This window comes from Ambystoma mexicanum, chromosome 3p (genome assembly GCF_040938575.1).
Source record: "Ambystoma mexicanum isolate Mex_15411 chromosome 3p, UKY_AmexF1_1, whole genome shotgun sequence".
Lineage (NCBI taxonomy): Eukaryota > Metazoa > Chordata > Amphibia > Caudata > Ambystomatidae > Ambystoma > Ambystoma mexicanum.
In genome coordinates this window covers 1181947118-1181961728 of record NC_090925.1, presented here as the reverse complement: position 1 = coordinate 1181961728, position 14611 = coordinate 1181947118, and the positions used below count along the sequence as shown (strand labels likewise).

The 14611-nt window shown below is 42.9% G+C and overlaps 1 protein-coding gene across 8 annotated transcripts in view; it reads right to left on the bottom strand.

The window, feature by feature from the left end:
* Nucleotides 1–14611, bottom strand: part of SLC25A48 (solute carrier family 25 member 48) — a 317472-nt gene that overhangs the window by 170153 nt on the left and 132708 nt on the right. For all 8 annotated transcript variants that reach the window (XR_011304518.1, XR_011304520.1, XR_011304519.1 and 5 more), the window contains one exon: nt 12304–12556. Coding sequence is in view for 5 of the 8 variants with exons in the window: in XM_069652593.1 (XP_069508694.1) it covers nt 12304–12556 (253 nt within the window). In the remaining 3 variants the exon portion in view is untranslated. The remainder of the gene's footprint in view (nt 1–12303; nt 12557–14611) is intronic.

Below are 14611 nucleotides of genomic sequence, written 5' to 3'. Positions count from 1 at the left end.
GAATTTACTTGGAGGAGGTGCAGCTGAAAGTGGGCCTTCTTGGCAAGGTCTGTGATTTTAGGAGAGAAGGAGAGAGAGGAGTCAAAGGTAACTCCCAGGTTTTTTGGGTCACAAGAGGGTGAGAGGTCCCATGGAGGGCGGCCAGAACATAGCAGGGAAGGAAGGAGCTGAGATCCCGATGAGAAGGATCTCAATCTTACTCGCATTAAGGCAGAGACTGTTAGCAGCACACCATGCCTGAAAAGTAGAGAAAGAGTCAGGAATGAGAAAGAAAGAGGAGGAAGCATAGGAGGTACACTTGAAGGAGAGTTGTGTGTCGTTACATGTTATGCCCCCTCAGCCAAGACAGCACTCTTGCTCATAATGAAACTGGACAATGTAGGAGTCAACCAACTCAACAACAAGTCACTCCCTAGAGAAGCAAATGAACATCAATTTACAGCATTTTGAGAATACATGAGATCCAACCCTGTTAAATCTATTTTGACCACAAGTCTAGCTATAAATGTAATCCAATGTTTATACAGATTGTATGCAAAACTTCACCATGGGCATTGCCATATTTTACATGCCGCTCATGCGTGAGGGACCTGCGGTACTCTCCCACGCATACGCAGCCTTGTGTGCATCGTTCACTGCCACAGCAATGGTGTTCAAAATCGTAGGCTTTGGTTCCAGGATGCCAGTGTATTTAAACCACACAAACGGGAACCCGGATGCGTCTTAGCATGTTCTGTATGTTGTTACCCTGCATACTACATCTGTTCTCCTGGACTACACTTCTTTTATTGAGTTCTCCCTTAACTCGCTCTGTGCCGTTGCCCTTTTCTGTTTCTGCCTTCCCCCTGGTTTCCTTCTCCCTGCCTTGCCTGTGCCCAAATGGTCTCCATCTCTCCTGCTTTGCTACTTGACCTCCCTCCTTCCAGTGGCCATCCTGGTTCTGCCACCTCCAGCATTCATTGTGCCAGTTCTACAGCTCACCATTTCATTGTGCCAGCTCTGCAGCCCACCATTTCATCACCCAGCTCTCCCAGCCAGTGCTTGGTGCTGTCCCTATGCATCATTAATCCAAGGAGCTGCACCAATGCATGGGGAACAGACCTCCAGGCAACTGCCCTGTGAACTCCTTGAGAAGAGGGGTTCAGGTGCTGGTCCCTACACCATACATGTGGCCTGAAAAAACTCTGGATCACCTCGGGAAGTCTAAAACCAGTTTGCCTCACCCAGAACAATTGCCAAGAACTGGATCACAGCAATGGCAAGACCAGGTACTTGACAATTACAAGAAGATATGCTCTCCTTTTCCTAACCTGGTCAGTTCTTCAGAAGTGGCTTTCCAAGAACATACATAGTGAGCCTTTTCTATAGTAAGGGATGGAGTGCTCACTCAATGGAAGGTTTGTTTCTAAACATTGGGAAACTGACTTCATAGGATCATTTTACTCTATACGCTGTCCAGGAGTTTTGTGGACTTCATCCATCCTCCAATTCATTCTCATTCCCGTTGGCATGGCCACTTTTCAAGTGCAAATAGAGCACTGATTTTCTGATTCTTTTACCGAAGTGGGCAATACATATATTCTCTCCTCATCATCTGGGCTATGGAGCAACCTTTTTTTTGGGTTTAAGAGGAGCACACAACATTCAAACCAATTGTGAATCTCAGGTCTCTCATTCAATGGTTTGTATTTTGACACTTCGACATGGAGACCATAGCCACACTATGGAATGCTCTTGATCCTAGCTGTTGGATGGTGACGCCGGAAATCAAAGATGCATACCTAATGAGCCACATTCATCCTAAATTCAGATGACATAGGAATGAGTTACAATTCACATGACAGTGGCTCCCTCTGTCTTTGGCCTGGTGGTGTTTCTTGAAGTTGTTGAGGCCAGTGGTGTCCTTCCTAAGATTATGGGAAATATGGCTAAACAATTATTTGGACGACATCTTGAGTCTTGGGAGGAATGCCTCAACCACTCATAACAAGAAAAAGCTCTCATGCATGGATTGGGGTTTGTACATTGAGACAAATCTAACTGTGTTTCATACCAGGACATGATGCCCCAGAGGTTTCAGAACTCCCCCTGGAAAAACTTGATTCATCTTCCCCTGGCAACAGCACGTTCCATTAAGAGGGAAGTGGGAATACTATTAATGACTCCATCCCCCACTCCTCAATATTTGCCCAGCATCCTCTCATCATTAATCAATGTGATCTTTCCTGGACCATACCCTGCGGGGCCTTTCAAAGACTGACCATTGAAGATCTCATGCATGGGGATTCTCATACAGACAGGAGCCTGCTCTCGGGGGTGGAGAACGATTGTTTAATGCCTCTCTGACATGCAGGCTTGGAACTGGACAGCCATGGTTCCACTACAAATCTGTTAGAATCGGATTCCAGCCCAGAGGGCTGCAGGACCATTGGCGGTGTGGCCAATACTGAACTACTTGGACAAGATGGGAGTGAAAAAACATACATTTTTAGAGCTGCTACCCAGTACCTTTTCTATAAGGACGTTTGCCAAGCATAGACATCGGTGCACCATTGAGGCCCAAAATATCAAACAGTGGGGGAAGAAATCTGTCCAAGGAATTGTATGTTCTTGCTGAACCCCTTTGGGAGTTTCATCCGAATCATCAACTCTAAGTATGAGAACAGTTCTTCCCGGGACAATGCAATGTAATGGTGAATTGGTGCTCCAGAAATCCCAGGGATGCCAGAGAATGGCAGCTTCACACCACAGTCTTCCAAAGCCTTGTGTACAGTCTGTTAACTATTTGTGATGGACATGTTTGTTTCCAGACCAAATACTTTTAGCCATGGGACATAGGTTATCAATGTCTGTCATCCTCACGACTTGGTGGCCAGCTCAGGCTCGGTACCCGTCTATCCTGCAGATGGCATCAGAGATTCCTTTTTGCCTGCTGGTTTTCCCAATTCTGCTCTTCAGCCTGGGTGGTCACCTGCACCTGTTGAAGGGGTGCGGAGCTCTACATCTTTTGGCATTGGGAATCTCATATGATTCTGAGCCACCTAGGGTATTTCTGAGGTGGCTGCATGCTTCCTTATGGAATTCTTGGCCAAAGGCTCTAGAACAGCTTGTGCTTCAGCCTTGTTGCGTTCGTACACTTGTGTGTGTCAAGGAACCTGGGTATCTTCACTGCCACTGTGGCTCAAACAACCACTTTTCTTGGGGACAGAGCCCTGTCTCTTTCCTAGATCTAACAATCTCTATAGGTTGGCCATTTCAACAGAACATGTAGTTGTGGAGGGAAAACTATAGGAGAACACACTCGTAATCACTTCCCTTTTCAGAGGGATTCAGGTTACATATCAACTGTACAGTACGTTGGGATATCAATTTGGTGCTTTAGATGTTTTTAGATTGGCAGGATTATGAGAGACTATCGCTGCAAGCCCTGGAAGCTAATTTGGTAAACCTTATGCCTAATGGTGTAGAATGTTGTACATCATGAAGAACTAAGTATGTTTCTAGGTGGGTAGCATATCCTGTCTTTCCTAGTGTGCCGAAATTATGTGTTTTTAATTTGAAATGTTATGGGCATTGTGCCAATGTCGTGAGGGATTCCTGTTCCCAGCTCTTCTTTTCCTGTAGGTATTCCTTTTTTGTGTAATCTACAATTGAGCGAACAACCCTCTTTTTTGTTGCCGGGGGGCTTGTGAGTAGAGGGAGAAATTAAGGGTATGCACAAGACAGGACCACACAAGATACCCCGCCTTTACACACAATTAGGGATCAGACCTAGTGTGACAATTCCAAAACTACTGTTCGTTAATCATCAGCTCCATTGGGTCAGAATAATTTAAAAGCACAATTTACTCATATACATATTAAACCTCTGCAAGTCACGGAAAACTACACAAATGCATGGTTCTTAGAGTATGGCCATGTTTGGAACCCAACCTGACATTATGTTATATTGTATTGCAGCCACGGGTGGTGGTTCTACATTCTGAGATGATTATGGGGCAAACCTTAATAAGGAGAACTTGCAATGCCAGTCATGAAATAGAGGAGGTTTGGTGTATTGTGGGGCTTCTTAAGTTAGTGGGTGGGTGTGGAAGAGACACCCTCTGGCATGGGCCAGACAATAATGGGACTTGCAGTCCACAACAAATTGTGTTTCTAAGTGCTGCTTTGATAATAAAGGAAAATATTGCTACATAATCCCTGACTACGCACTTTAATAAAATTGGAATTGGCATAATAAACTAAAAGAAATGCCATTAAACTGGGAGGTGCACTCAACAGAGTATGCAGAACTTCTACATTGAAAAGTATAGGCCCTGGTCCTAATTCATGAAAACATTTGCATCACTGTGAACTTTGTCATCTTTGTAGAATGTGTGTGCGTGACAAGGCATCCAATTGTGATGTCTGAAGTCAGGAAACGCGACTCCATTGTTGCCGCTGCATTCAATTTTGCATGAAGACTCATTCTTATGTACACACAAAGAATGCCCGGACATCTTTGTGCAGACATTGCATGAATGATGGCCATATCCTTTCTAAATGCACAAGAAATAGATACAGACATGGAAGAAACAGTACAACCAAAAAGGCAAAGCAGACTACCAAAAACAAATCCGAAATTACAGAACTGAAATCGTAAAAGCAAAGAAAAGCTACTACTCTGAAACTATCAGTACGGCTCCTCACCATGAAAGGTACTTCACCAAATCAATAACGAGATTATAAATCCTGCAGCTTGCAGAGCAATGCTGACACCAACCCCCAGACTGTGCAAAGATATCACCAATCAGTTTACAAAAAAATAGCAAACATACAGCACACAATCAGCACTGCAAAAAAGAACAGAAGCAACGATCATATTCCTAAGGTCAATAACCAATCCACAAACCCGCCCACCCTCCTAGGAACATATTTAAACCACTATCTGAACTACTCTTAAAAAAATGGGTGAAACTAAGCAATGAAGCGGGCTTTCTGGTGGAACCCTTGCCCTCGAAAATCTACAAAGAAATCCTCACTAAGGAAGCTCCAGCCTCCTACTATTGCAAATTGATGAACTGCACACTCAGAAGAGGAGTCATTCAAAAAACCATGTATGATGGTTTACTTGCAGCCACTTCCAAAAAGAGTTAGAGACCCCCAAGACACCTCTAATCACTGACATAGCTCAAACATACCATGTCCTGCTATCATTATAGACATCTATGAATACAGTCACATTTTCATGTCAAGTTATATAACCTACTAGATCATAGGAAAGATTGTTTTAGTCCCTTGGGAGGCACCAAATAATCAGCACTCGTTTATATCTGGGTCAACCTCAAAGCATCTGCGGACCAAAACACTACCTTGGAACTCCTATTCCTTGACATCTCCATAGCATTAATCCGAAGAATTGAAGACATTTGAACCCTTAACACGCCTTTACAATATATAGGATACTTCTCACCAGACACAACAGAAATCACTTGGCTTCCCCCTTTCTGATTGAGCCCATAGGACATAACTTGTGGAGTTCATCCAGGATCGATACCTTCGCCACTCGTCTCCAACAACTATATGGACCCATTGATGAACATCATAAAACATATAGGCCCATTTCTTACAGCCATGCGGACAACACCAAGTTCATATATAAAATGATCAACAAGGAACGCTCCAGCATCCCGCTAACCAACTACCTCATGCAAATAAGTGAATGGATGACAGTGAACAACTTAAAAGTGAAAAAGCAAAAAACTGAAATAATGATAGTCTTGCCTCATGCGTGCCAGGAAACACATCAACCCTGGCCATCAGACACTGCTAACTGTCCTAGAACATCTAGGTGGATCAAGAATACCAGCATATTAACGGGAAGTGGCCCCACATTGGATTCCCAAGTCAACACAATAGTTAAAAGTGCTTCTACCATCTGCGGTCAATGAGTTGGATTATGCCTAGCTCCACTTCCTACAAAGAACATTGGCTGTCAGATCCCTGGTTCACTCAAGAATCTATTGTGCCAATGCATTTAACTAGGTATGCTGGTTTACCACAAATACAAACTATGCTAGACCCAAAAAACTTCAGCTACGCTGCTGCTCACAAATACGTGGCTGCAATACAATATAACATAATAATCACAAATAGGAAGCTCTCATTCACTCCAAGTCCAGGGTACGTCGGATCTGTACCAACATAACAAAGGACCACATTCTTGCCTTTACTCATACTCTCAAACAAACAAGCCTGCCCACTCCCCTCCAGGTTTGCGAGTGCACCTGGAGACCATGCAGAAAGCAGCTGTGCACAGTACACATACTAATAATATAACATAACATAACATAATGTAAGATAGCAGCTATCTCTAGGCTTTCTTCTTCCTCAGTAGACAGTTCCCGACATATGTCTAATGCCATTTAGTCATAGACTCTTATTTGTTTGTTAAATTATTTAATTGAGTGGTAGGGGTCTGAAGGTTTTAGAATCCCCTCACTGCCACCTGCATATTGAATTTCACTTTTGGTTCAGTACGATGGACAGTACGATGGACATCTCATCATGTATTGGCTAAAATCACTTATTTTCTGTGATAAACCAAATTCTGCCAGTATAGATTATACAATACATAAAGGCAATGCTGAACACGGGTAGAATACTGTTTACTTTACTTTGACTATATTTTATTTGTATAGCCATAGACCCAAATTAATTCCGCTGAAACTCATTGTGCCAGACCCGCAATTTTATTCCATGGTTTAACCTTATGCTTCTTCAATCAGTATCAATGGGTGCCCAGATGTCATCTCCAGACATAATAGTCGAAACCATTGTTCCTTTATAGGCAGCAAGTAATGTCTGCATGGGAAAACCACCCTGTTGCTAGTCAAAGATTGCTATACTTGACGTCACCAGTCTTCTTCTATATCTAACCCATCCTTAATTTGAAACCCCTTAAGTTCATGTTCAAAGGGACTTACAAAATACTTACATTATCATACCACCTCCACCACCAGTTGTTTTCCTGAAATACTTTAATTAATTCTGAGGTGGTGCTTTTTGACGAATTACTTTATTTTTCAATTTACTACTTTTTATTTCAAGCTCATTTGCCTTGATGTAACTCCATTAACGTCACATTCATGCAGGGGACTACCATAGGTTCCACGTATGTATGGTTTTTGATGCTGGTGATTGGTCCGCCTGTGATGTGGTGTACTACTCTGAGTAGTGAAAGGGCTATGGCAGGAATGCAGCAGAATAAACTGTACTTGCATACGATGGGAACACATGCAAGGGAATACCTACATATGGTGACTTTACAATGCACATCGTGTCATTATTGCAGAATTGCATTCCGCTATCCAAGTGTGTTAGGAAAAGGGATTGTTCAGCTATCCTAAATGATGAGTATGGCAAGAAGGGCATTATTTAAGAATCAAACCTAGATATCAGTGCGAACCATGTTAATGTACTCTGGTGTTTCCCCGGGGTTTGGTAGAGGTACCATTTCCTTATTTTAGGCCACTAGAGAATTTAATCTCAGACAAAAAGAGACCGGTTTTGTTCAGTCTTACTGTCATGCTGGTGTTTGAATGCAATTACAGCAAAGGGAACAGAATTGACCTTGGACAGTTCAAATTCAACAATTATTTTCACAGACATGTTCAGCCCACCTGGTGAAAGGCCTGAACGGAGTCAATGAAGGACAATTAAATCCTCGGTTTTTCCTCCCATACCAACCCCTTCAGACTACTCAAATGCAAGATGTTCACCCCAGTTCCAATCCCTCTTACAAATCCAGTCTGGAAAGGGTTGTTACATCCTTCACTCCCAGACCATTCATTTAGTCTCATCAAGAGCATGGAGCCAAAGATCTTACTGAACACATCAACAGGGCGATTGGGTGATAGTTCCTAGGATCTTCCTTTCGCCCTTCTCAAATATTGGGACCACTATGGCTACATGACTCTGGGAGAAAAATCTTCTGGACAGTTCGTTTAAACAGCAGGTGAATAAAGGCAACTCACGGCTTCATATTTTGTTTTAACTTTGTGTTAGTGAGACCATCAGGGACATGTGAACTGTTCAATTTCATTAGTTTCTCCATTATATCCTCAGTTTCATGGGGGGCATTCCATGGTGTTGCCCTCTCTATCAAATCGAGGATGCCCAAGTTCCTCTTCTCTCCGTAGAGCCCACTGAAGTGAGATACCCATGCTTCCTCCAAAACACTGTTCCACTGAGGTATGATGGCATTTGCCAAACAGGAATGTCAGAAAGACCAGAATCTGCTCACTTTTCTCATGCAAATTGATTTCATCATGGTTTCAGAGTCATACTGAGCCATTTTTGATAATACTTCACTGCTGTTTTGGCTCTAAGTAGGTCATCAGGTTGCTTGAAATTTTCAGCTCTCCATTGTATCCTCCTTGTTTCCTTCCTTTTTACAACCAAAGCAGTGTCATAGAAGTGTAATGTTGTTGTGGCTAACCGTGGCATTCCCCAATTTTTTAATGGAAGCATTTAAGCAGGGGTATGTAATTCACATTCTCAATCGTGTCCCTCCATTGCACTCAACAACTGGTTCCACCATTCTTTTTCTATCACTGACCGTGGCTGCTACCCAAGACATTGCCAACAGGTTGTGGTCACTATGGATTGTGTCAACTACTTTAATGGATGAAACAAAGGATAGAAAACTCTTGGAGACAAATATATAGTCTATGAACGCCTCTTGTCTGTCTCTTGGCCAACTCGCTTGCGGAGAAATGTTCTCCAGCATTTGACCATTCAACATGTGCATATCCCTGGTTGGGATAAGGTATTGCCAAATCACTCCTCTCGATGGCGAAGGACCTTTATATAGACATGCTTTTAATGCAGAGTTCCCCAACAGACACCTGACATTTAGGCCACCTCACAGAATTAAGTTACAAATTACATGATTTACGTATGCATCATCTATCAGAGATGCCACCAAATCCTGGAAAACTTTGTTCGAGAGGACCCTCAGGTTCCAATATAGATTTATGATTGCCAAGCAGAGTACTTTAGCCTGGCTTAACTCAACTACTGGGGTTAACCACCCCAATTTGATTTCCTGGGCAAACAAGTTGGAAAATGCCACCTTGATCAAGTTAAATCCACTTCCTGACTTATTTGCGGTAAAAAGGCCTGATGTTGGTCTTCCTTTAGGGCCTTTTATGGCAGGGCTGAAAGTTATGTTGTATCCATCCAAACATGGCTTCTGACAACACCAAGTCTCTTGCAGACAGGAGATCGAAGTCCCCCAGGTTCACGTCGCTCTTTGTCGTGAGATGCCTGAAACCCCTTGTGTTCCACGAAGGCATCCTCATTTGTCTCGCGTAGGTATTCATTCTGTGTTTCTTAGATTAAACTCCTGCAGGGCTAAATGTTAAAATGCCAAGATTAATTGTGTTTTTTGCTGCAGATTAATTGTTTGCAAACATAGTTTTGAAAAGGGATTAATGATTGCCCATGGAAAGTAATGGCAATGTGCACCGTCTACTGAGTATTATAGTTTTCTCAGTTATAATTCTCTGCTGCCTCCTCTGGGTGAGGGTTTACCTTGATTAATTGCACAAAATCATTCCTGATTTCTCTTCTGATTGGTGATTGCCACTGTTGGGCCAAAGGCATTTTAGGATCCTCGCTCCCAAATTAGGCTGAGATGCTCTCTGATTCTTATGCGTAGTTCCCTTTCCTTTTTGTGCATGAACAAGTACAGCAATCTTGATGCGAGTTGCATGTAGATATGAGATGTACCTTGAATCTGAAGAGGTGAAGGCACAGTTATTGAATATGTTCTGACTGATAAGTCACATGGGAAATCCGCTCCTCACCTCGGCCTCCACCTCCAACAGATGCTGCTAATAAATTTGTTGGTGGAATGATGTTGGCACAGGTGATAATGGTGAGGCTGGGGAGATATTGGTAATGATGCAAAGGAGAATCAAATGGGAGAGCAGAGTCGAGGAAGAGCCTGAAAATTGGCCAGTAGTGGATAAGACTACAAGTGAGAGGGCAGCAGTACCAGCAGCTTGTCTGCAAACACAAGGATATCAAGGGGAAAGCAGCCATTTGACAGCATTCTCGTTGGGCTTTCACTATTCAATGTGTCTGGAGTGGGTTCAGCACAAATTAGAATATGGAGGGGTAAACTCTCTGACACCTGTTCACTGGGTACAATTCCCCCTGTGGTAGTGACAACAGGGTGTGACCACTACCTCCCAAATGTCACACTAATGAGGATGATGAAGCCATTTTACAGCAGGGGCCGCACAGGACACTTGGAAATAATACCCCTGCAGTGAGTAAATCCTTCTTACTCAGGTACATACTCAAACAAAGACGGTCAAGAACATTGCCAAGCAGCCTCCCAGGGTGTGTGGGTTTCAGGGTCCGCGTCCAGAGAGCAGAGCCACCAGCAATTTTGCTGAGCTGCTTGGGACATGCTGAAGAGTACTGTTGCCCCAACCTTAGATAAAGAGATTGTCGAAAGAGGTGCTGTTTGTAGAGGGGGCTCTCTATGTTGTTTTTGTGTTCTCCTTCACTTCCTTAAAAGCAGAATAACTAAATAAAAGTTCAAAAGATCAAAAAAATGTTCAACTTTTAGTTTGGTGTAATCCATATAGTGTTCAAGAATAAAGTTTCAAGCTAAAGAGATATTTGAAGAACAGGTGCCCAGCTTCAGGGATCAGAAAGCTTTTGGGATAGAAGGGATCATGCAACACTCAGTGATACTTTCATAGTCTTTGTCCACTTTTAGGTAGGTGACAAACTGTTTGCGTTTCTAGCGAGAGGCCCTATGAATAAGTGGGATCTTTCCAAACACAACAAACTCTAATAAGAAATAATAAAGCTGATGCTCATATTATAGTCAAACATAGATTTGATAAGTGAGAGCAGATCAATTTTTTGTGCATGTCTCAAAGTGGGTCCTCTTTTTGCATCCATTAGCAATCTCATAGTAACGGCACCTAACGTAGAGGGGTATCAGCAAATAGAGATATTGGAATGGGGTTGAAAAAGAAACATAGCTCATGGAATAGTCCTCCCATGAAAAGAAAAGTAATTAGATGAAAGGAGGTTTGACCAGAGTACACTGGGTGAGAGCCTACAAAATGTGGGGCAATTGGAAAAGGCAAGCAAGGTGTGCCACATGCAATGGAAGGACAATGTTGTGTCCCCGGTGCAGGTAGGCAGCTAAAATGAGCAACTATGGAGACAAAATAAAGAAAACAAACTTTGGGGTGGAATCTAGGGTTGATGCAAGGAGTTACATAGGTGGGGAAGCTGGACCGATATAGGTCGTGCAATAGACATTGCCTTCAGTGAGAGCACATTATCAGAGAAGAGATGAGGCTTTCTCCACAAAGGGATGTGGTAAAAACAGTGGCAGTACATATACATATACCTCTGCCATAGAAGAGGCTTCAAATATCTTACACCCATCTACTGAGTATCATCATTCTGTCTCTCTCATAAACTACCTTGCTTGCTCAGTGAACGTGAGCCACCATTATGATACCTAGTCACTGGGTTTTATGGTCCACTGGCCTTTCTGATATATACGTGAGAAACACATATTGTAGAGGTGCACTCACTGGTTATAGAGATTCAGAGTGGAAAGCCCCACTTGGTTTCAATTGATCGAGGGAGAAATTAAGGAAATATAGGTGCTACAAAAAAGCTAATGTGGGGATGAGAGGTCCACCAAAAGTTGGGGACAGCTACAGGGCACACTTTTGCCTGACGTAGTCAGTTGAGTAGTACATGAATTCAATAAATAGTCAATAAATTCAAAGACATTTAGAAATCAACAATTAATTAATAAATTGATACTTTTCAATAAAAACAAAACTTAATAACAAAAGGAGCCTAGGATGCTCACCAATGCAGACAATCACTTCAATGCTTGGTGTGAATTCATACAGATATGTTCAAAGAGTACATACGTGAAATATTTGCAACAATTCAATGGTATATACAACATTTAAGACAACTCCCGTCTCCTGCAAGGGGCAGAGAGCACTTTCAGTGATTTAAAAAGTGTAATGTCGCTCCTTATGTGTACTATGCGTTTCGGGCGGTTTAGCCGTTCATCAGGCATGGGAGTTTGACATTATCAGCATCATATTAGATGTAAGGAATTCCAGCATGTGCAATGTTCCCAACAATTAGCTTGCAGCACTTGGTGGTATGTCATGCTCATTTTCCACTGCAAATGTACACGCTGATTTAATATTTGATCCAATAAATGAAGTACATGTTAATAGATTCTCATGTTCCTACCTGTTGTAGTGGGTGGGGTTTGCATCTGCAGCCTGATTTTGACCAGGTCCACTGGCCCTCCAATCCCCACTGAAACAAAGCCTGCCACCATGCTGGCAACAGCCAAGTCTGATGTGGCCGGGGAATGCTTTGGGCTTCCATAGCGGTGCTGGCTAATGACCCGCAATGTGTTTCTGAAGACGCCAAACACCACCGAGTTGTAGATAGCAATGCTGACCAGTGGAAAAGACATGCCTTTAAAGAACCCCGCCACCTGTCAATGAAATAAAGTAAATATTAGGAGGTGCACTGTGATTGGACTATTTTACCAATAAGTATGTATGGTTGAGACAATTCATTTGAGTCAACTCTTGCATGATGTGTGTGTTTGTAAAGTAAACTAGACCCGATTCCTGATGAGAACTCTGTAAATGCGGTTATTCAGAAGGTGAAATAGTCATGATTCTGGGAAAAATGAGATCTGCAGCGACAGTGACCAAATAGCCTTTTGGCCTACATGACGGCATTGATGCACCACGGATTATTCCTTTTTATCAATGTTCACTGATTCTATGGCAATACAGTGAGGCGAGCATTACACTTCACCTTCTTAACTGAACTTTCAGCAGCAAGTGAAACATTTGACAAATGAATTACCTATTGCATACACTCTTGGCTTTTCTCGTAGTTTATATAATCATTTTCTTACCTTGGACAAAGGCATAGCACCAGCATTGCAGATCGTTCCACAATATGTTCCACAGAAGTTCAGCACTTTACAGACTACGCTTACCTATCTCTCTGAATAAGCGCAGGTCAGAGGTACATATGGCATTGGGAAAACTTCACGGAAAAAGCGCTCTGTGTGTTCACTACCCGAAGAAGCAACTACCATGCTTCAATCCACGTGCAAAATGAATGCTGAAAATGATTGCCAGCACCATAATCCTATCCTTCTTTGTGATAGGTTATTTATAACGTGATTAATAACCAGAGGTTTCTAAGCGCGGACCCAGGGATCTCCTGCTTCAAAGGCGAGCACATTGCCCCTGAGCTATCCTCCCAAGACCGGGACAGTGGTGTGGTCTCCAACAAAACAAACATAAAAGGGACTGCAGAATAGGCCAACTCTCTTACAACATTTTTGCACCTCCAGCTCTGCAAACAGGTACTCTGAGTTCCTAGAAACTGCACAAGCCAAGGGTGCATAGTATTTATTATTTAAGTATTTTTGAAATGTTTGTAACACCTAGACCCTGGGGTATCATAGCGTTTGTACAATATACAGTGGAATAAAAGACATTTCGTAATCATATGGGGAGCAAGGGAGGGTTAAGTTGCGCTGGAGAAAAGACATTAATCATATTTGTTGAAGAGCCAGGTGTTGCTAGGTTTCTTGAAGATGGCATGGGATGTTTCATCCCTGATCCGAGGTGCAAGAGAGTTTCAGAGTTTTTGGGCAAATACAGTAGAATTAGAGAGCGCCCCCTACTGCTCAACATCCAAAACAAGCCTTTTTAAATTGTGGTATGGTATCAACAGTAGAAACCAAAACCCCCTGCACCACCTGGTACTGCAAGACCAAACATCAAAACCCTCAATGCAACCTCTTCATCAATATATAACAGAGTTGTAGTCATTAGGAGATGTTCCCTGCAGTTTGACAGCATAGCAAGCCAAGCACAGGAAGTGATACTGGCCAAGATTTAGTACAAGCACTAAAGATGTATTACGCGATGAAGAACTAAGGCAGCGCTTCACTTCGAACGTGGAGTGGTCAATCGATGTTGCTTTGTTATGACCAGTTAACCTGCTTTTCCTATGGAGAGAAGCAACAGTAGCAGAAGGTTGTTGCTGCATCCTGTAACTACATACATGACTTGCTTGTCACAGACTGCAAATGGTATGGCCCATATAGATGCAGAGAAGCAAAAGGGCTCAAGTGAATGGGTGCCGTTGATGGAGGGATTTCCATAATGGGGCATTCCACCAATGAAGTGCTAGTTCCCCAACACTCACTACCAGCCCCATGACCCATAGCCTCACAAACGTCCCCAACTCAAATAACTAAAGTCTCTGATGGCACCCTCCACAACACAATATGCTGTGTGGAGAGGGGGGGGGGGCTCACTGAGGGCGGATGGGGCATGCAGCAGCAACAAGCAGAGACTCACCGAAATGTACAAAAATGTAACTACACAAAACCAGTTTAACTGTAGGCAGAGGCAAGCAGGTGAGAAGTGAATGAGGAGGAGATGAACCAATAAAGTAGGGGAGCTCCGTGATTGGATAACACCCATCCCGCTTTGCTGTCCTGCTGTCTGATTTG